This window comes from Lathamus discolor, chromosome 6, assembly GCF_037157495.1.
Source record: "Lathamus discolor isolate bLatDis1 chromosome 6, bLatDis1.hap1, whole genome shotgun sequence".
Classification (NCBI taxonomy): domain Eukaryota; kingdom Metazoa; phylum Chordata; class Aves; order Psittaciformes; family Psittacidae; genus Lathamus; species Lathamus discolor.
Genome location: NC_088889.1, coordinates 49,394,158 through 49,417,566, shown reverse-complemented (window position 1 = coordinate 49,417,566; position 23,409 = coordinate 49,394,158). Strand labels below are relative to the sequence as shown.

The 23,409-nt window shown below is 42.2% G+C and overlaps 1 protein-coding gene and 2 long non-coding RNA genes across 6 annotated transcripts in view; 2 read left to right on the top strand and 1 right to left on the bottom strand.

Moving 5' to 3' along the window:
• The first annotated feature begins 400 nt into the window (after positions 1-400).
• On the top strand, positions 401-4,145 carry LOC136017958 (uncharacterized). Of its 2 annotated transcripts, XR_010614166.1 has the most exons (3): positions 401-715; positions 1,008-1,271; positions 1,449-4,145. It is a non-coding gene; the product is annotated as an uncharacterized LOC136017958 (long non-coding RNA). The 2 variants fall into 2 exon arrangements; XR_010614165.1 differs by having other exon boundaries at positions 401-1,271.
• Positions 4,146-4,527: 382 nt separating this feature from the next.
• Positions 4,528-23,409, bottom strand: part of RAD51B (RAD51 paralog B) — a 430,051-nt gene continuing 411,169 nt past the window's right edge. For all 3 annotated transcript variants that reach the window (XR_010614163.1, XM_065686722.1, XM_065686724.1), the window contains one exon: positions 4,528-4,911. Coding sequence is in view for 1 of the 3 variants with exons in the window: in XM_065686724.1 (XP_065542796.1) it covers positions 4,760-4,911 (152 nt within the window). In the remaining 2 variants the exon portion in view is untranslated. The remainder of the gene's footprint in view (positions 4,912-23,409) is intronic.
• LOC136017959 (uncharacterized) lies at positions 12,452-18,934 on the top strand. The gene is made up of 3 exons (XR_010614167.1): positions 12,452-12,598; positions 12,865-13,063; positions 16,467-18,934. It is a non-coding gene; the product is annotated as an uncharacterized LOC136017959 (long non-coding RNA).

The window sequence follows — 23,409 nt, the reverse complement described above, 5'->3', positions numbered from 1 at the left end:
TTTTTTTGCAGTCTGAACACATAACGAACCAGGACAGCTTTCTGTAGAAATAAGCTCACTGTAATGCAGTGATTCCTGCACTACAGTTATGCTGTGTTCCTCTCTTCTGTCCTCTCAGTTTGTGCTGCTGCTGTTTATTTCCTCTTTCTGGCTGTAAGGCGTTTTATTTATTAGTGCTGGATTTCCTGTTGCCTGCAGCTGCCTGTACTTTACCACCTCACTTTGCCATTGGAGTCAGTCCGTAGGTTTGTTACCCCACTGACTGAGGCGCTCTCAGCAAGTTTGGTTGGTGGTTGTATTAACACTTGACAGAGAGAGGGACTTGCATGGCAGCCTAGGCATACAAAAACCCTAACCAAACCAAAAGCTGATATGGGCAGCCCTCACAGGCATAGGAGGGGTCCTTTTTTTATGACTTACTGATGAAGAGATTATGCTTGTTTGTATTGCAGGAACACCTCTGGTTTTGTTTGCAAGCACTGCACCACAAAAGGAAGTCAGCTCTTCGAACTGCACATGATCTGCAGGTCTGACAGACACGGGGTTAAAGGTTTGCAATTATTTCTATTTCAGACTGTGGGCCACATCGTGGTAGAAACATTGTGCGGACTTTCCACACATGAAGTTCATGAATGACTTCCCTAACCTTTTGTGGACATTCAGCATCCTCGTAGTAAACACAAAGATTGCTTACATGGAAAGTGAGATCATGAAGGTGAAAAAAATGTTTTGCTGTTTTGAACGTGATTTCTTTGCTGGAAGGAGGGAGCAGGCACGAACTCTTAATGCTCTGTGTATTTTACTGGCAAACCCAGTTGGAAAAGCTCAGTCATCTGCACTGGGGAGAGAAGAAGTGCTTCATCTAATCCTCTGTTGTCCAATACCAAATTGGTACTATTTTAAGTGGCAAAGAATGAGGTTGAAGCAGCACCTAATGGTAATATTCTCTCTCTTGTGTTTTATGTGTGATGGGCTGCCCTAATTATACCATCTTTTCTTTCTGTTAGGTGGGGATTTGGGGCCTCAAAACTGAGTAATGAGAGTTAAGGGTGAAGTGAATCTCAAGGCACAAAGGCAGCTGTGGCATGTTTTACTGTGATGCAGCCGTAGTCCTGTCAGGATGTGATCCTTTCAGACGCTGTTTGCGGTGGGCAGTTGCTGGTGGAGAAGCCCTGCAGGTGCAGCACCATTAGACACTTTTTCCTTTGTGTCAGAAGTTCGAGAGCTGCCCAGGAACGTTAAATAGGGAACAGTCTTCTGATATCTTCCAGGTAAGATGGAAATGGGAGATCCTGAGCATTTGAATGCTGAAAGATCCCAGTGTGTTACCTGCAAGTCAGTGTTTTAACCCCAACATTCTGGCCAAATTCCAGCTCTGCTAATTACATCCTGCTTATGTGAAAATTCCCCTGCGTTTGTACACCACTTTCTTCCCTCCTTGTTTTCAGCAGCTGCATGGAGTTGCCAGGTGCGGCGAAGCGCTTGCCATGTTCCACCTCAGGCCTGGCTGCCTTTCAGCAGCGAATGAAATGAGCACTGTGCACAGCATTTGAAGTGAGTCTGGATCCTCTGCAGGGAAGGGTGCTATAGAAGAAGCACACCCCAGGACCAGAGCTGGGGCTTTGTCATAGAGGGTAATGGCACGAAGAGGCCAAAGGCACCACTGTTGGGATACACCGCAGGGTCATAGGAGAGACAGGACAGGGCTGATGCATTGTGATCTGATTTTTCTGCCAGCATCTCTCCCCTACAAGGGCTGGAATTGCTGGTATACACTGATCTTGTTTTGGCTGACTGACCTCAGGTCTGTTTGCACAGTGGGAGAAGCTCTCAGTCCCGCTTACGCCAGCCACTGCCAATACATTTCCAGCTTTTGTACATCTTGTTATCAATTGGTGTGGACAAGGTAAGCTAAGGGAAAAGAAATAATTCAAAACTTTTAAATCTATAGATCTGTTTCCTTCTCTTCCACTTCATGACTCATGTGCACACTACTTTTTGCACAGCTCTGTTGGGAACAACTCTTTTCAACTGACCATTAATCCCCCTAGAAAAAACTGACTCATACCACTGGAGAGAAACTGGCTCATGGATTATCCCTCTCTTCTGAAGAGGTGACAGAGATGGCTGCAGCAGTAGTTATAGGACTCTGATAATAAGCAGCAGTAAGAAATGCAGGTCACATACAGAAGGATAATGAAATCACATATATTCACTACAGGAGTGAATTACTGGCTCATCTGTCCAATTTTCTTGCTGGCCAAGCTCTCTCTTTGATTATGGCATTTTTACCACAGTCCTGCCTGAATATTATATGGAAGCACATTCTGCTTGAATATTATATGGAAGCACATTCTGCCTGAATATTATATGGAAGTACATTCTGTCTGAATATTATATGGAAGCACATTCTGCTTGAATACTATATGGAAGCACGTACAAAAATGTCTGAGGTTGCTCCTGATAGTACACTAACTTCATTGGCAGCAGAGGAGGCAGAACACTCCCAAAGGCAGACAGAGCTGTGACTTGCTTCTTCCCCATTCCCCTCACATCCCTCTCTGATCTTTTCAACATCTTAATCCCATAGCACAGCAGCTGTGAGTAGTCTCTCTGTTCCTAGGGGAAAAAACAAGGTTATCTCAAGGTGTGATGCCAGCATGTTTTCACTATGTCCCAGAAGGGGAAGTACAGCAAGCCTTGAAGAGGGACGGAATGTGTGTTTGTGGTGTAAGGTCAAAAGCTTGGACTCAAAGACCCGAGCCCGTTTGCCATGCTGCCTGTGTGACTTCAGGCAAGGCACAACCTTCCTAGTTTATTAGCCCTGTCTTTAAACCGTATTTAGTACTTGCTTCACAGGGTTGAGAAGAAGGGGATTAAGCTTTAATTCATTAATGTTTATAAAACATTTTAAAACTTGGATGGAAATTTCCCAGGTATGCAGAGAGCATTAAAAAGCTTATCTCCCTCTCCATCTGCAAATGGTCCTGCAATGTGAGAGAAATGAGTGAAAACAGTGCTTGCCTTTTGGTATTTATGATATTAAAAAAACCCTACCCTCCGGCTTCTCCTCTCTATCCTTGCATGTGTTTTTAAAAATGGAGAGCCAGCAATGAGAAATTTTAGTCTAAACGGCGTGCAGTTGCTCCCTGGAGACTCCAATGCATCTCAGTGGAATTTTCCCTGCCTTCAGCCTTTTGTGCTTCTGAAAGTTCCTGGAACCAGGCATGTGACTCTAAGAGCAAGAAACACTTCTGTGTCTGAGTGCTCTACCAAATATTTACAAGATATCCACATAAAATGGCTACAAGCAAGTTCAGCAGGGTTTGACTGAATGGCCAGTAGTGCAGCACTGCCAAGAAGAAAATCTACACTTTAGTTAAAATTAAAATTATTTTTTTACAAAGGTCTCTTCAAAGCACAAATCTGGTAACACTGAAGCTGGAGAACTGCTCTTCCCCAGGGTGAAAAGTATTAGCTTTTGTAAGTAGCTTATTGAAATGGAGTAGCTTCTTTGCTGTGATGGAAACTTCCTTGTTAAAGGAGAGCCTGAAGCTGCGTAAGCAGCCATGTAAGTAGGCAGCTGCAGAGTAGCCTGCTCCATGACATCCTGTTTGGTGGCTGGGAGTTGACATGACATCAGCTGCCACATCCCATCAGCTTCTCAGCCTCTTGCACTGCCACAGTAATAGTATGCAGTACTTTTCAATAGGGGCCACGCGCTCCCCAGGAACTCTCTCATCACCCAAAGACTGCCTACAAACCAGCAAATTGCAACCTCCTCACCTCACTGCCACAGGTGGACCCACTGCAGCTGATTTTCTTGCTGGATTACCTACATCCACTTCAGCAGTTCTCCAGACCTCCCATATTTCTGTACAGGTTACTCTGCTTTTCAAGAGTTTGCTCTGGGAGGCTTTCCCTGTGACTGCAGGGGACAGAACAAGCCTCTCAGACCAATGGCAACTGTACATTGGCAGTCAGCACTAAGTGAACCCATGGCTTTCCCTTAGGCATGTGAGGCTTGAGGGCCAGGAACAACCTGAACCTGATCACAGCACAGCCAATGATGCCTTCAGCAGCCTTGAGCGAGTCATATTCTGTAAGTCTGTAAGACGAGTAAATAGTTCTGTGGTTTGCTGTCATGTTGTGAATACATTAAAAGTGCTTTGAAGACAGAGGAAGCTAAGCAGCTGTACTACACACCAATCTTCCCGCCATTTGGGTTGCTACCTGTTCTCCTTCCATTCTAAACTGTCAGAGCCTAGCTATTAGCAACTCTGTTACAACATCTCTGATGATTTCCAAGTGAGTTACAGGAATAAAACCTCACTGAACTCCTGCTTGTCAATCAAGCCAGTGAGTGGGTTTATCATTTCTCTTGAAAAGCAGAAGCAAATATTTCACTACGTTACGGGCTGTGGACACCAAGCACTCTCATGTTTGACTGTCGGTTCCTCCAAATTGGTGAGGTAATGGGGTGAATTAGGAAGGCACATGTGGCCTATGCTTCTTCAGTAGCATGTGTGTTGTTCAGAGGCTTTTATTACCATGTCACTTAAATAAACCTGAACAAAATACAGGATTTTCCTAAGTCCAGAGTTAAGCATGGCCCCACACATATAAAGAACAGCACGTGGTTTTAACTAAGTCTTTAAAGAGACAAAAGAAGAAGAATGCTCACTATCTCCTTCACCATACTTTTGAAAACCAGTGTTGTCACTCATTCATTTCTTAACGAAGGTTTCATTTGACCTTTCTATAAACAGGATGTATTGCTTGGAGTTTCACCGGTAGTGCTGGCTAAAGCAGCATCAAGTAAAGTATCTTTCAAGGTGGTGTTCCTCACTCGTATGGTCTGCAGGGCAGGATTGGTTCCTTCCCACGTTAGATTTGTTTGATCCTTTCCATCTGAAACACACAATACAGACACCTCAATGCCAATGAGTCAGAATGATATTACAAAGTTACCGTTTCCTCCAGTGAACCACCACTTGGAAATCCTTTTAATCCACAAAACAAATCAAGGTAATTACTTCTGTATGAACTAATGCCACAGACTAGCTGAAAATGGATTGACTTACATGCAATGATCCTCTTTCTGGCTATCCTTCTAGTTACCAGTGTCCAGACTCTCCTCGTTCTGGCTGGCAAAGTATTTGATGCTGCTCTTGTGCTCTGGAGCCAAACCTTAGACCAGTCCAGGTCTCTCTGCCATTCTTTGGCAGAACTTTCCAAAGGCCATGATATAGTTGCTGAGACCTTTGTATCACCCTAATTTTCCAGTAAAACTTTTTTTCTAGTCAGTGCCTATGAACAGAGAATGGGATGTGCAAGAGGACTGATATTCTCTTATCAGCTTATTTTCTACAGTTCAAATACACTTCTTAGAGTTAAGCAGAGCACATCTTATACCTGCATATTTTTCAACTATTAGCAAAATAATTTGTATTCATAGAAAATACTGTGGTTCTACCCTGTATGCTTTACTAACACCTAGGCTGAGAGCAGAGCCTGCTTCCTAACCAGTATGAGCTGCTCCCCTTCTAATCTTAGTCCCGTCAATGCCAGGCATGTAAAGTGCTTTGGGATAAAGTTTTCTATAAATAGAGGATAATATATAATTGTGACTAGACACCTTATGTAGATAATTGACTGTTACTTGTGAGAGGAGATAATAAAAAACAAAGTTAAAGGCTTCCTGATCCACCTGTAAGGTGATGAAAAGAACACAGACTGAAGAAATATGCAGTTATCAGGACTAAAATATACAAGGTACCAAAGAATCATCTGTCAGATCATGTCATGTCCTTATGTTTGCTACTACTAGCTGCACTGCAAGGTGTCCCAAGCCTATTCAAGTATGTAGTTCTCTTCCTATCTCTACAGCTGACTCATTGAGACCAGCTCCATCATAACACAGGGAAACTGCAGCTGCCTGAAGGACTCTGCAAACGAGCCAGTTCATTCCTGGCATGATTCCTATTGTTCTGTATCAAAGCTTTGAAGAAAGTCAATAAAGCTGAAAGGAGAAGGGTGAAAGGGAAGGCATTCCACTGCAACAGGCCATGACATTATTAATATTAACAGAGGTGATACTGTAGAAGAAACACAAGGCTTACACAGGTTGTCAAGGGAAGCTGTGTCTCAGTTTTCCTCTCCAGCTCTATTTGTTAACTATATGAAAAGCAACTACACTAGAAAAGAGTCGCTCATACAGCTGTCCTGGTATCTATACTGACAATGATGATAACCCTAATGCACGTAGAACAAACCCCACTTTTGCCAGTGTGCCTTTGATGAATTCCTCAAGGGAAATACGCTATGCTGACAAAAGCACTTCTAAGACTGTTTAAAACAGATTTGGAATTTACTGCCAACTATAGTTAATTCTAGTGTAAAGCTGGCTTGACAACCCAGAAAACATACAGGAAATCCTTTTTTGAATTTACTGGGAGAGCCTAAGGAATCAGTGCAGTTGTCTGTGACCTGTCTAGTTTTGTGAGAGGGCTGGCAGAAAATGTGTATGAGAACTTGTTTCAATAGAAAGCTAGGAAAGGGAGTTGGTGAGCAAATTCTTTCCAAAGAAACAGCTCTCAGCAAGCCTTTGGAAACTTCATATTCCTATCCTACGGAAACAAACAAACAAACCCCCCAAACTCCAAAAGCCCACTCTGCAAGGGAAAAGAAAACATATGTCTTCAGGAAGAATTTAGGCATTCTGTAGTCATGATGTACTAGGTTTATAAACATTGTCATTCTTAGTGCATCAAAGATATTGTAAAAGGTTTTTCTAATGTCATATTAGCCAACTACATTTCTGAGCCTGAGATAACCCAGTAAATATGCATTTTCAATACACTATCCTTTTCTTGCTCACTTTTTTCTTTTTTATTAAATCATGATGTTTAAAAAAATCACAGGAACTTTGGAAGTCTGTTTAACGCCACTGCTTTTTTAAACAGCATCACTCATGAATTCAGGCCATTTGAACCTCAGATTTTGTAAAGAAGTTGGCCATAGGTTTCAACTACAAGATACTATAGCTTTTTTTCCGTTTTTCACTAAGGTCCATTTTCCACCAAACAGGGTTTGTATAAGGAAGCTTAGTTGCAACTGGTGGTACTGGCCTAAATGTTTACAGGCAAACGCATACAACCTTTTCATGCGGCTAAAAGCCATTGCGAAGTTATTTGTAGTGTACGTATGCAAATCAACTTCAGTTTGAAATAGTCTGGGAGAAGTTTGAGGGGGATTCCCCTGCTTCATGTAATCTATTGTTGCTTCGTAGCTTCCTCTATCCACATGGCCAGGATGCATAAGCATGACACTGCTGGTAATTTCTCAAACTCAATCTGAAAGCGCAGACAGTGTGCTTAGTGACCTACGTCAGTCTTGCAGCTTTTGGTAAATCCTCAGATGCTGGCTCAATGATATCTGGAATAAAGAAGGCCTGAAAGAGCAGTGCGGGGAATAACACAGATGGCACGGGTTTCACTTACTGGCATACTTTGAACATGGTCAGCAGCCAGGAAGATCTATGTGCTGTCCCTCAGATATAATTCTGGCCTACAGAGAGTTTTAATGTCACATTTCTCAATCCATGCAGAGTGCCAGACCTCGCACATAATGGGTGCTGTCAGTTCAGTATCTGATCAGTGTGGGGCAGTTACGAGACACCTGTGATCAGACTGCAAACATATTGCTCTGGCTGCCTTACCTGGTCATTCCCCTGGGGAGCAGAGGAACTAAACTTGTCTTACCATGTGCTCAGGTGGATCTAGTCCTAGTAAAGATATTCACTGAAATGAGAGGTTGGACAGGCAGAAGCTTTAGGGCAGGTAGAAGAAACCACCTGCCTGCTAGCAGTCCGTGGAGGGCTCCATGCTGCTAAGGCCAGACTACTTCAGATACCCAGGTGAGCCTGTTCAGTGCTCGATCTCTCTCTTACCCAGTGCATCCTGTTGTACAGATCATGGCGTGATTGTTCCAGATTGGATTTATAATTCAGCAACTATCCAGATTCTGAGAAACACACTTACCAAAAACCACAGCTAAGGGAAATATGACAGGTGAAGCAAAGCATGGTGGCACTGAGGAGGAAGGAAATCTCCCTGCAATGCACTGATAAGAATGTGCTAGATATAAACTGTGTTCAATCTGGACAATCTGCAACTGGGAAAACACATGCTTGCTGAAGGAAATTCAGCTTGGAGGCCCTAGGGACTGAATCACTCTTCTAAAATGCTTTGTTGGTTTTATTTATCACTACTTAATTAGGATGCCTAACCAACACATCAGAAAGATAGGAACTGTTAAATATTCAACAAGCTGACCCTTCAGTTACAGTATGACAATGCTGAATAAAGTTCATGGAAAGCATGTTCTTCCTAAGGACTCCAACAAAGCCAAGGGGAACTGACTGGGCCGAAAAGAAAAAAAAGAGTTAAAAAATAAAAGTAGGGCACTGTTGTGGAGACCTGGTTAAAAATCCAAGTCTTGCCCTGCGCGCATTGAATGATCCTGGGCAAGTTGTTTCCTGCCCTCGTGCTTCATCTTTTCCCATCTGTAAAAAGAGTACAACAATGTTGACCTTCCTTGTAAATCGCTGAGATGAATGGCTAGAAAAGCAGTAATACATTATTAATTACTTATTATTATTTCTGAGGAGGAAAAAGCAAGGAGAAGAAGCCATCACCAATCTTTCAAGGTTTTCTTGACCTTTATGAAAAATAAAAAAGCACCACGTAACATGGATTCCACACAACAGAACATTTTGGTGAGCTGCCTTTAAGAAGAAATAGTGGGTACACAATTAGAAGAAAGTTAAAAGCAGGCAGACACTCAGGAAAATGCTCCAGATGGTGGAACGAGTTAGGCTGCAGAGCAGGCTCCCACAGGAAGTGGTGAAACCCCCATTGTTTGAGACATTTGAAACGGAATTCTTCAAAGTGCAGGTATATTTAATACAAGGAACCGCTGTGTGCTGCCTCGAAAGGCAGTGGCGCTGGGAGAACCTGTGAGAGCCACACCTGCCAGTTCTACAATTTTAAGATGATTCTTGCTGCTCTGACTGTGAAGAACTGTAGACTCTTTTTATCAATATAGCATCTGAGAAACATCTGCCAGGGAGCAACTACATTGTGTTTTTGTAAGAGACAGATTCAGCAACCCTTAACAGATCTTTCTCATTCTTACTTCTGAACTTGGTATGTTCAAGAGGGGAAAAAAGGCCCCTATTCTCTGCTTAAGAATTATAGTGTGCATCCTACAGACAGACTGTTTATTTCCTGTATTACAGTCTAATGAAAAACTGGGTGGCTTGATTTTTACAAGCAACGGTTTGCAGAAGAAATACCATGATTTTAATGGGAACCAAATGAGTGGTCATTATGTAAACAGCATTATGAGACACAGAACTGATGTTGAAATGTTAAATGCTCTGGGTCAAACTCACCAAAATGGGAACTGGCAGCAGCATGCTGGAACATTGGGGTTTCTCCACACTCAAATACTACTGCAAACATTTTCTGCCACTGCTAATGCTGGTTTAGCTCCTCTGGAGGTAGCTGTGGAGGGAGTTTGACTGCTACTGTTGTTACTGGCATCTAAAATCTTAAGACCTTCTCTGAAACCCAAATTCAGAGCTTTGGGCCAGTTTTATTGATACAACTTGGTTTACTGGTTGGAGCAGGTAGAGGAAGAAAAGGTTTTAAAAAGAGCTTAGAATCAGAGTTTCAATACCTTCACTTCCTCTTGGTCGCATAGTTGCTGATATACTAAAAAAGATGCGAATTGTTTCAAATGGCGTATGTGCACTAGTGACCCTGTCTTATTTATTCACTTGGCCATGGGGTGCTCCTGATCCCCTCTGGCAGGAGCACTGGGGCCAGGAGCGGTGAGGCTGTGCACCCCAGCAGCCTCTTCTGCTGCTTCTGCACAGGCTGGCAGTGCCTGCACGCTGCCCCCGTCCCTGACCAGCCAGGCTGCAATTTCCTCAGGAATGAATCACAAACAAAAACCAAATAAGAGCTATTTAAGAAGTTTTCTTCTCCCTCCCTGTAACTGTCCTGTCCAGTATCATATTCCTGACAGTTTATTCTTCAAGAATTTAGTCATCTAAGGTTTCAGTGACTCATGTGATGAACCTTCTACCCATTTCCTGGAAAGAGTCCTGAGCGGTCCTCTACACCTCCCTGCCATTTTCCTCGAGGGTCTCATTCTTGCTACATTTTCATATCATTCAGCTTTCCTCCATTTTTGGGGTGGAGGCAGGAGGCAAAAATATCTTGAGTGCGCCCACATTTGCAGTGTAACTGGAAAGCAGCGTGGCAAAAGAAACATCTGGAAAACAAAGACGGGCACTGAACCAGAGAGTCTTTTCTGGAAGTAGCTGCCTCTTGGGCTGAATGCTGGTTAGAAGACAAGCTGCTGCTGTAAGGAAGAGCTGTGTGGTACAACACAGTAATGAATTTTACTAGGCAGTACCCTGTAAAATGAAAATGAAAAAGATTTGAGAGCTTTCTCAGATGACTGCCTGGGTGGGTGTGACTCACCCTGGGCAAATGCCACTGATGACAAGTACCCTGACACAAACTATTGAATGAATTGGGCTGGATGTGACCCAAAATAACCATTTTACATACTTGGGCCAATCTGAAAGACACTTCTATGCAGAAAACAACTGCTTCCTTTTCCTGATTAAAAAGAAAGTTCAAAAGCTGCTCACAGGCAGCTTGAAGGATACTTCAGCAAACTCTGATCTAAGTGGGGTTGTGCTATGCCTACAGCAGACAGTTGCCTGGACATCAGCAATGCCCAGACCATACTGAAGCACTACCTGTGCACATTTATGTTACAGTTAAAATGGGGGCTGTCTAGTGTTATTCTTCAAATACTTAGAAATGTATGTGAGTGTGACCCCATCAACATAATTGCAGGAGTGTGAAACAGCTTAGCGACAGTGCCAGTGAATGCTTATAGACCTGTGCCTCCCATGCCTAAGTCAGCAGACTAAGCGTCCTGGCTTATGCTAACTTTCAGTAGGCCTAGTTAAGGAATTTGCAGATCTGTCTGCTGGAGACAGGGCCGACATATCCAGCATTCTTAGAGGATGATTTCAGTGCTCAGTTATACCAGTATAACTGTCATGTATCCTGTTATGACACTCACACACATGCACACATACATATATACATCTCAGTATATCTATACTGACATGCACCACAACCCTGTTCCCTTTAAAGGGATATGGTGTCAGGTCAAAGTTGACCAAACATTCTTCTTATTAAAAACAAAACCAAAAAAACCCAACTTCTACAAACCCTGATTCCAACAGAAATGTTTCCAGGATTTATTTTAAGAAGGGAACATTCCCCTGCAGTGCTCACCGCAACCCAAACATTGCAGCACTGTGCAAGAGCATGAGAATCAGGGAGGAAACCAAAGAATCTATTTTCACTGCTCCAGAGGAGAAATAAAAAAGTAAACAAACAGCAAAAGCAGTGACAAATAAGTTTTATTTTAGTGGTGGCTGCAGTGTTATCTATAGTATGGCTAAGGAGAGGAGACTTGAAGCATGCATGCTTTTCTAGTGATTTCCACAAGACGTGTGACTAAGTGTGAGATAGGGACTCTTGGGAGCCATCTACACTTCAAGGAAGAGACTTATTTTTATTCGGTCGATCCTTCCTGCTCCTCACACCTTGCCATTCACATTTGAGAAACTGAACCACAGATTAGAACAAATTGCCTCGCTGTTCTCAAAGCCTGAAAATAATCTGAAGCTTGGGCACACTATTCAAGGAACAAATTCCTTGTTTGTGGGAGAGCTCTTAAGAGCTTGAAAGTAAAGGGAAGAGTCTTTTCTCTAAATATCTGGAGCCCTCCATTCTACAGAAAGGGGAATGTGCCTTCAGTGCTACTGCTTGTTTCATTGTCCAAATTGCTGAAAGTAGCAAGCATTAGAAGCAAAAAAAGGGTATAGGGAGACATAAAGAACACTGAGGAAGCACATACTTTCCTGCCGCAACTACTGACTGCATGTACACAGAACACACAGATCCTCGGGCTGAAATGTCTGTGTACTGAAGAGAGAGGAAAAGAAGTCAGTGCAGCCTGCCCAAAAGGGACTGTAAGACTGATCTTGTGGCAGACCAGTGATTTCACCAGAAAGTTTTTGGAAGCCATAAACAGGAAATGGTTAAGTAAAAGCAGGTGGAGCATGCTGACTGCAGGAACAACGCAGGAAATAGCTGAGCGTCTGAATGGATGCAAAAAAAATGCTCTTCTGCTCTGTCCTTGGCAATCACAATACATTCAGTCCTCCTCCTCCTCATCCTCCTCTTCCTCCTCCTCCTTCACTACCCTTATCTCTCCAAGCTACAAAGTCCCGCAGTCTGCAAACATCTTTTGCTTGAGTAATCTGCTCTCCTTGAACCAGCATGGGGAGAGTTGGGAGGTTCTGCTTGGGAGGCAATGGACAAGAGGGATTCACCTCCTGTGCAAAGGATGAGTCAGAAACACCCAGCAATACCCACTGCCTGCCAGGGGCTCCAGGTCTGAGAAGCAAGAACAGCATCGCTGACTACCTCCTCAGGTGGTGCAGTCCCAAGTGTATTTAGCAAAAGTCAGAGAAACATTATTCCTATTGCCCGTTTCATTCTAGAGGGCTCTCAAAGCACTTAGTCGTAGGAATCATTCTCCATCTCTACTGAAACACAGTCCCTTCTGGGGCAGAGCACTGCAGCTGTTTAACAGCTCACAGCAACATCACACAAGCAGATGGAAAAGAAAGCGAAATGTGTAAGAAGTGTTCTTTCCACTTTCCTTATAACCCTTCCTTTCTCTCCTCTTTGTCCGCAGAAATTTGTGCCAATTCCAGACAACTCCAGATGTGTGTCTTTCCCACCAGTATCTGCAGAGACTTGGCTCTGGAGACTGGGATCTGCTTGCCAACATACTGCCTCTGGGTGCATTCAGCCCCAAGGGTCGAGTTTCCACTGCCACACTCATCCCTGGCTGTGCTGCCAGACATGCTGCAGGATGGAGGGCAGACGTACTGGTAAGGAACAATTCTGCTTTCTTCTAGATGAGTATAGTGTTGATGTAAAATCATTTAACATAGACAAGACACTCTTGCCTTAAAGTATACGAAACAGTCACATTAAAGCCCCAAGGAAAGTTAAGAAAGGAGCACATAGATTAGTTTGAATTATTTTGACTTTGTCTACATTTTAAGTATTAGACGGTGAAGCTGTGTTGGCAAACTCTACTCTTAGGTATTTCTCTTCCTCTCCTAGATTTACATAATGAAAAAAACCCACCAAAAAACCCCCCACCACAAACCCAACCCGTTTTTTTCTTATATTCTGATAAAAGAAAGCACTAATGGCAAATGGGCTTCTATGGAGTTAGAACTGCACAAAAAAAAAAAAGTTTTTTTCTGGTAGAGAAATCTTGCAAAGAAATCTGCCTCTTTGTAACATTGTTGCTTTGGAAAAACTACCAGATGTTACTGGGAGTTCAAACTTACACTGCCTTTTCTACATCTTTTAAAGCACAGAGTTAGTATACGCAACCTAACACATTTAAAGTTCAAACTCTTGAATCCTAGTCTACACAGGGCCTTCGGGAGTAAGGTTCAAACTCACCCTGCCCAATCTCCAATATTCCACACTTTCGCCCAGGCCATACCTTCCCAGTGGTGTCCTGGGAACAGTCGTGATTGGAGTCCACCACCCCACACCGCTGCTCCCATGGGAGGGGGGAGAGGGCACTGCCAGAGTACAGGTTAGTTTGGCATCTTCTGCAAGCACCACCACACTCATCTAAGATGGCACGGGGCATATGTGAACAGAGAGGATGTGTCCTATCAACTTCAGGTGAATGGCAGAACAGCTTCAGGGAGTTAAACCTTGGTACTGACCTTTAGGAAAAAAATTGTGCGCGATTCATATGAATCTAAGAAACTGTGCGAAAATAATTGGAATGAGCTGAGCAAAAATAAGCAGGTGCCTTTTTCCTGCTCCTTTTACAGTTTCTGCTTCCCTGCACCCTCACCCACTTTTTTTTTTTTCCTTTGCACTTAAGTTGCTGAGAAAAATGGCAGGAATGAGGTTTCTGGTATAATTACAGTTTGCTGAGAAAATCACAGCCCGCAGCAGTAATTCCTTTAGTGCTAGAGACAGATGCTGCTGAGGTCTAATCACAGTCTTCCCACTAACCAGGCCCTGAGTCTAATCTGTCATCAGCTGAGAGGCCACTGGCTCCCACCGCGCGTGTGAACCCAAGCTGCTTGGCTTGTTCCTCTCCCCTCATCCAGAGCCAGGCAGTGCCAGAGGGAGGGTATGTTTCCATGCACTCCTTGCCCTCAGCTACAGCGATACTACAACTTCAATGTTGCTTATCTCCCCTCCATGCCTAGTATCAGGGCCACTCAAAGCCTCTCTGGAAAGGGCTCAAGTGGTTGTTTTCAACTTACAATGCCACATAGTGACTGCAGTTCAAAAACTGCAGTTCAAAAATACAATTTAAACTGGTTTAAGTTGAAGGAGAGCCTTAATGAGAATGGCCTGTAGCTAATTCCTCCTTCCAGAACGTATGGTATTTTCTACTTATTAAGAGGACAAGGCTGCACTCAGTGAGGGATCATATAACATCCATATGTTAACAACGACAAAATCCAAAAGAGTATGAGTGCGGATGAGCACAGAAGTAGGAGGAAGATGGAATAGCAGAACTGGGTATATTAAAAAAAAGAGCTGGGAGAAAGCACATATGTAAGGAGAGACTGAACAAATCTACGTGTTACACACAACTGCCATTGTCATCGAATGTTTTGTACCTGACATTCAAAGAGCATAAGGCCATCTTTGAACTCTGTGCCGGTGAACGAAGCTCGAAAAACATCAGACCTCACCAGCTCAGGAGTGCCCCGTGCATGCAAAAGTCACCATGCTACTGGATTAACATCTTTAGGTTGGATTATGGTAATAGCAGGAAACTGGCTGAAGAAGTCTATTTCAAAGGCATGTTACTGTAGCATGAGTGACCCAGTGAGAATTGGGAAAGTCCTTAAGCTGGTACCCACTTTACACCATTTGTAGAGTTAACAGGTGCCCTGAAGTAGGAGGGGAGATGCTAGGCTTGGGAGAGTAGACTAAACAGCTGCATTTTCCGTAAGTAGCTCTTAAGCGTAAGGGAACAGAGTAGGTCATTATTTCTGGTCAGAGGCAAAAGCATATTAAACTACATGACTTTCTGTAGAAGCCTGTGGCCAACTCAATTTCTTTGTGTTCAGCTTTTTCCGAATCTGCAAATGGCAGTGGGGCGCACATGATAATACTCACCAGATCTTTGCAGTAAAGGCGTGCACAGCAGCTTCTCAGCCACTGACAGACTGAGGAGAACAGAAAGTATAGTACAGTGTCTCAGTGAGGGGGAAGGAGTGACTCATACAGGAAGAAAAACAAAGCAAAGATGAACTTCGAGCATAAGAGAAGAGGCAGACTGCTGGCTGTAAATCAGTTTTCTTGCACTCAGAAGGGTGGGTATTATGGTGAGAGGAGTTGTACTTGACAGTAATGGAAGTCCAAGGAAGTTTGATTAAGATTAAGTAGCAGCCACAGGCCAACATAGAAAAGAGGCTTTAAGGCAAAAATCAAAGACAGGAAATGACTAAGTAGGTCAGAAGCTGTGGGTAGTGAGCTGGACAGATTAAGTGGGACTTGAAGCAAGTAAGTTAGCTCTGCTAATGACAAGTGAACACTTACAGTGTCACCAAGTTTAAAAAATCTGACTCTGAAATCATCTTCAAGGCTTTGCTAGCAAATCAGAGATTGCCGAGTTCTAACAGTATCTACACCAGAACAGATACTGTATGCTTTAACTGAAGATTGGGTTTACAGCCACTTTTTGACCCTTCCGAGCTTCCTATAAATAGTGTGCTGTTTTGTCTGAACAGGATTTCTTTTTAAAGAGCCAGGAAAAATGAACTGACTAATACAAACTGTGAGAGTCTAAGAAGGGCCACTGCTGCAGGCTGAAAAGACAGATGCCATGGAGAAACTTTTTTCCACCCCTAAATTCATTAAGTCTTTGATTCAACAGCTTTGTTCACATCCAGGGCAGCCGGAAGAGAACAGTCACCTTGTATTTTTGTACCTGATGAGAAAACCCCAGATTGTATGTGTGCACTGGGACAGTTCAATGTGTGTCTACTGCAACTTCAAAGAGGCTTTCAATGCTCTTTCAGATGCAGGGTGCGAGGAAGGGTGAGAACTGCTAAAGCTAGCCCCATCCTCATTAAATCTTTGCCCTCCCTGGAGCAAGCATGCAAGTGGAGAGAATAGAAGATATGCATGAGCAACTGAGCATCTGTGATCTCATGACCTTTGACTGTTGTATTATGGGAAATGTATTCTCTGGTTGCTATGCTTTTCTAATTCATTTGTATTTTCCTTCAGTGACTCCCTCGTATTTTCTTTGGTGCTCCTGTGTAATGGTTTCAAGGAACCACAGATATCTCCAAGTTAAGCATGCATACAGTAGCTATAATTAAATGTTTATGAGTATCCAACAGTAATGCAAGGGAAAGCAAACAATTTTGTACTCACTTGTACCTGTCCTTTCTGAGCCCTGGCCGGGGTGGAGGCATCTGCACCACTGCCCTTTCAGTCCATTTCTAACCCTTTGTGAATGAAAGCCATTGGGTTCTGCTGCCCTGCATATAAGCTCTTCAGGTATTTCACTCCCATTAAAAAAGCTACAGATCACCTGTGAGAGGTAACTCTGAAACCTCATAGGCTAGGCTAGAAGAAATAACAAATCAGTTAGGGTAGACACTTTTTACTCCACTTTAAAAAATTGGAGAGTAAGGTTAAGGTTAAAAATACTCTCAACCATTTCTTAAAATACACTAAGGTGCTACAGGGAGAGCAGCACAAAAGTGAAGCTTTTGATCTTCTTCAATATTCTGAAGTTAATCTTTTCTGTTCTCTGTGCCATTGGCACAATCTCAGTCTTGGTGCTACCTATTTATTACTTTTAAAGATGGGGATCTTTGCTTCTTTTACAAGTAGTTAAGTACATCATTTAAATGTACAGAAGAAAGCTGAAGAAGATTTTTGTTTTCATTTCAGACATACATGAGGGAAATGAAATTTGGAAGGGGAACTTTCATCATGCAAAGATGGAGGAATAAAACCAGAATGCAAAGGTCATCAGTTCTTTAAGTCAAACACAAGACAGCACAGAAAGTAGTGAGTTTATTTAGAGGAAGAATCTTTCTCTTTCTCGTATGACATGGCACAGTTAGCAGTATCTGCAAGGATAACCGTAAGGCCTAATAGTTGCCAATCCATCCAGTATTTCCCAGTGACTCCCAGAGATAACATACATCAGAAAAGAATAACTGTAGGACTGGAAAGAAAAAATGAAGGCCAGTTTGATGAAGGAATAAAGAAACCATGCTTCTAACTTTGATCTTGGCTATTTCCCTGTGCTGAGAACAGAAGCATTGCCAGTTTTTACAGTCTTACACGCTGGATTCAGGCAGAGGTTGCGCTGAGCAGGGGCCTCTCTTTGCTGGAGCTTGAGCTCCAGTGACTTTCAGGAGGGAACAGAAAGCATGGGTTGTTTCCCTCATGTAGCTAGGCACAAACGACAGCAAGGTTGTCTGAAAAGACTGAGAACTGCTGACACTAGTAACAGGAAATGGCAGCTGCGAAGGAGAGTAGGAGTGGGATGAAAAGCAGCCTTACAAACCGAAGAAGGACAAGGCCATGGAAGATCTAAAATTGGGAGCAGCTAACAAATGCTGACAGAGACTTCTTCTTTCCTCAAGGGCCTGATCCTGACCACATTTGGGCCAACATAAAACCTCCTACAGGGATTTTGAGATACTTGTAATGAGGATTTCTACTAGTTGTCCCTCTCTTAATCTGCAGTCTGCATTTCCACTACATCTTCACATGATGGTTCTTAAAAATACACCTCCTTTTGGTGAGGGCTGAGAGTCACAGAGGTGTGTGAAGAAGAGCTTGCATCTACATTTCACCCTCTCTGCCATGTCTGCCTGATGCCTGTATATCCAGCTCATCAGTTTGGATGGTTCACTACAGCAGCTGTCACAAGGATGCAGTGCAATGGTGCACAGAGGGCAAACAGCCCGGGCTTTTTCAGGTTTCCTGCTCTGATTATGGAGAGGTTCTATTTTTGTTCTTTGCTTTTTTGAATTATTTACTCAAGCTACCCTGAGTGCTCTACTCCCTGTAAACGAGAACTGGCATATATTCATGTTTGTAAGCTCAACAGCTCCATCAGTTTCATTTTTATTCATTGTCTCAGACTGTTCTGAATGTCATTTTAATTCTTTTGCTTAGGACTATCTGTATCTCACCTGTCACTCTTCTAAATGAAATGACGAGCATATTGACCATCTTCGTTGCTTCTCTTTCTCCAGTTAAATTGCAGTTGTGAAACCATGGCATCAAAACCCAAGTTACCCTTTTGCTTCCCATCCTGTCTGGTACTCCATGAACTATTTCTGTCCTCCTCTAGTAGTGACAGCTGATTTGTATTACCAAGGCTAAGGCCAGGGAAATTGACGCCCAACTTTCTCCCAGGACGAGGTTTTACGGATGACAGTTAGTTAACTATTTTCACTATACAAGTACCAAAAATACCCAGCCCATCTCTGTGGCACTTAAGGCCCATGGTGATGATGATGCAGTAATATCAGGCCTTCGGCCACCATAAGTACATTTAGACTTCTCTGGCTTTTCATGTTCTACTTCCCTTTAATAAGTCATAACTTCTTTTATTCTCCAAATACATAAGGGGCTTGAAGCTAAAGCTCAAAGTTCAGTGCAATCCCTTAACCCTGTGATGTAACCAGTGCAATTTACCATTAAATGTCCATGTTCCAACCCTCCCTCAGTCCCCCTTTTTCTGCTTCCTTGGGATAAGGAGGGAAAGTGAGAAAACAGTGATTAGTGATTTCTTTACAACTTGTTTTTACTAAATAGCTCTAAAGTGTGTGTGTGTGTGCGGGGGGGTTGTTTGCTTGTTTGTTTTAAAAAAAATATCCCATCCCTGACAGAAAAGCAGCTGCAAGCATAGCAGAGCTATCTGTGTCCTGCAACTGCAATGTTCATGCTGCCTGTCACCCTGTTGAGTCCCCAAACAGACTAGGAAATAAGAAGACAGAAAGGTTGAAAAATGAGAGTGTAAATGCTCTGTAGAGAGCTGGGAAGACAGCAAAGTCATGACAGTGGAAAGGAGAATGTCAAAAGTTAATCTCAGGCATAATACTTGGAGGCCAGATGCATCTTGTAAGAGGTGTTGTTCATCTAACATGAACAACATATTTATGTTTTGTTCTCCCTCAGTGAACTTTAAAGTAGGCCTTAGCCAGTAAATGCTGCATTCTCTGTGAATGCCTTGCATGGCCTGTTGTTGCCTTTCCAAGTTTCTTATTCAATAGCACATTTTTTCCTGGTTTTTAAACGCTTGCTGGAGTCTTAAGAGGAGGAGTTTTTAACCTAACAATAAAACACCTGCATTTTATTAAGAGCTGGGAATTAAGTTCCACCTCCCTCAATTTTACTGAAGCATTGCCATTAGTCAGGTTAACCCTTTCATAGTCAGTTTTGCTCTGAAAGTGAAGTTGTATCTCTGCTATATGTAGCCCAATTCCAGAGTCCTACGCAGGATGTGAAGGAAAGGAAAACCAGCTCTAAGAAAGATCCAAAGAGCTCTGTCCAGTGCAGATTGGCAAGGGGTGCAGCACCCCTAAAGCAGAACTGCAACATCTACACCCTCCCTAGCACAGCATCCCTGCATCAACATGTCCACTGGCAACATGAAATTTAAAACTATAACGTTCTTACCAGCCACTGTTGTTTTAAGAGTGAGATTTCTAAGTTGTATCATAGAAACCTCATTCAACTAAATAGGAAAATTTATTATTCTCCTTGATCCTTCCCTTTTACCATTCCATTTTCTTATATGAGAAGTAGAGCAGCACCATAAGGTAATTTGTGTGTCTGGACCTCTGTGTGTGTTACTGTCCCTAAATTGGAGAAATGACAGCATGCAGTCATGAAGTAATTGCCCAAATACAGGCAGCAGTTTAGTAGAAGGGCTGGTACATTCATTTGTCAATGTACTAAACAACTGTCCTGTTCCCTACTTAATTTACCTTTTTGATAAGCAATTATTTGCTGAGTCCTCTTCATGCACCTCACAGAAGCATTGCACATCACAGAGCAACAACTGCTAGCTATTTTACCAAATATGATCAGTTCACTGAAGACAAGAGAGACTAACTTAATGTTCCCAACCAGTGACTGAGGATCTGTACACAATGAGTTCTCTGATTCCATCTCTGTTGCTATCTATGTGCTTATGGACACGTAACTTTAGATCTTTATGACTCAGCTTCCCATCTATGCAAGAGATAAATTCTTCACAGCCAGCAGATGAATCAAGAGGTCATAGACTTCTGAGGTTATTCTGGCTTAGTCATTCACCTTAGGACTTCAGTGGCACACCTAAACAGGGATAATTTTACTAGTAGGCATTAGGTCTGTGTGAAGAGAACAGGTACATCAAAGGTTTGAGGTTTGGAGACACTCAGATACCATGTCTACAGAGCCATACAAATTCCTAGGATAACCAGGTAGGTAAACAGAGAAATACCAATTGCTACCCAAACACTTGTCAGGTATAATTCATTGTATCGGTGGTTATTATTTATCACACAGCCTGATGTATTAGATCCTAGTGCGATTTATATTAATACATCCCTACAACACTAGTATAGGAAATATTATCATATACGGTGGTATTCATAAAAGGAAATGCGCAAAGTTTACATTGTTCTTGTAAACTAATAATTTCCATTCATTCATACATACCAGTATATGATTTTACAAGTGTGTAGTTATCAATAATCATTAGAAATGGCCTTTATAATCCCACATCATGACTATTGCTATTGCACAGAATGTCATATGATGTGGAGATCCAGTAGAGTGGGACACATAGAAGCGAAAGTCATCTGGTGTGAGAGTAGCAGACAGTCCCTATGACCTAGTGCTAGCTCTGACCACAAACCAGGAGCGTACACTTGTGTGCCTGTTGAGGAGCACGCCTTGCCTCACCTGACATTTGGAAAGACAAAGGATGAACATAATTTATAAGGATAATCTGGAGCAGAATTTTTCATACTTGAGTCATGACTCAGGATTCTTACTTTTCATTCAATGTAAATATGCATAAACCATCATCCTGCATTACTTTAAAAAAAAAAATATATGTAAACAGCTTTTCAAAGTCTCTCTTAAAACAAATTAGGGTAAATCTCATGTTGTTTGAGTTTACACCTTTTAACTAGCTTTAGGAAGCTGTGATTTACATTGTTGTGTAAATCACATCTGCTCATAAGCTGTTGTTTGAAAACATTGCACATCTGTGGTATCAAGTGTGTGCAAATTAGAGAATTATATGACATTACCAGCTTCTATTATATGACATTTTTATTATATGACATTACCATGCAAATGTAAGCTTCATTTTTTGTGCAATATTTGAAGTCATATTATTATATAGCATAAACTACAATCATCTACTCTCTACTTAGGTAGCGATCCAAACAGGGATTTGCAATCCCTTTGCAATCATTTTCACAGAGCCATATAGTCAGGTACCCCAGTCAGGAATGTAAGTTACAAACTGTTATGTGCCCTGAAGCATGCTTAAGGCCATTCTTTATAGGTGGCCTGGTCACCACACTCATTACTTTGAGTAAATAAAAGGTGGGGGGTTGTATTTTGGAGTTGTGTTTGTTGATGAAAGAGGTATTTTTTTGCAGCAATCTGCAAAAAACAGAGGGTTTTCAGCTTTACTTTCATCATGTATCTGTGGCTTCCTTTTAGGGTTGGTACCAGATTGACCAGGGCCAGCATCTTACAATCCAAGATCTAGAAGCAGGGAAGTGGTATAGTCAATCACTCACGTGGTCTCTTCCAACATTACAACGGGGATTCTTCCCTATGACAGGTTTGCTGTATTTTTATTCAGCTGAGTGTCTCAAGAGAGAGTATCACTAAGATTTTCCTTCTTATATTTCATAGTCTTTCTCCTATTTTCACCTCTTTGTATACAAGTTCTTTTAAAATCTATTAATAAAAAGTTCTGCTTTAAATTACCAGTTTGGTTGGTTTTTTTTCCCCAGTCTTGACTGTATTTTCCTTTAGACAAATACTTCTACAAAGCTTTCATCAGAAGACCAACCATTATTTATAACCACCACTAATGAACCCTGACAAAACAATTATGCAGAAGCTATTACCATCTTTACTTTTTATAATAAATTGCAGATAAATTAATACATGACTCCAACAAGGTTGTGCAGTGAATTAATGGTAGCAGCTGGAAGTGTAGCCTAGAAACTTTGACACCCACACTCCTGCTGAAATTATATGCCCTGAAAACACCGGCACTGTCTCAGACCCACTCTGCACTACCAACATTCCTCTCATATGACTGAAGTGTTTTTAGGCTATGAAAATTAAAGAAAAGGAAAAATAATGTAAATCAGTGTCTGATTCTACATTGCTTCCCCCTCTGAGGCTAAAAGATATTTTTTTCTTGTTTTAATTTTTTCTTACAGTAGATATTGGCAGGCTGAAAGTTGAAATAAAATAGGAAAAAATAACAAGAATATTTTGAGTGATTACTCAACTGGGGTCCTTTGTGACAGGAAATGCAGCTGCGTGACTAATGGGCCTGACTTTCTCTTGGCTTCCTTCCCCCTTCAAAGATCTTGTTTACTGCCCCAGCCAATTTTTTTTTTTTTAAATTGCTAGAAGCTAGCAATTTTCCAGGAAAAAAAAAAAAAAAAAAAAAAAGATCTTTGCAAGAAGCAAAGGCAGTAAATCTTACAAAGATCAAGGGCTGCAGAGCTCCCCCCATCTAGTCCTTTTAGCCTTCCAGGCCCTTGAGTCACGTCATACCTTCCCCCGCTCTGCTCTGAACATGTGTCTAGCAGATCTTTCTGCTTTGGTGAGGGGAGGGAGTATGCGAATCACATTTACAGCATCTAACCCTGGAATTCATAAAGGAAGGACTAATTCCATTAAGGAAATCCAGGGGCCTCCTAAGCCTCTTGCATTTTGTCTTTTTTTATTATTTTTCCTTGCTGTCTGTTTTTTTAACAGCAGTTGTGTGCCTATACTCCATAATGACATGGCTGTTAAGTGTGAGCTATTGAGATTTGACACAGCATAGTCACATTAGTAAGGGGCCATGGAGCTTTAAATGTTGTTTGCATTTGCCTGCTTTGTAGGTCTGCTTTGTTGAGCTTCCTAGGTAACAGATAGGCCAGAACCTGAACCTCCCCTG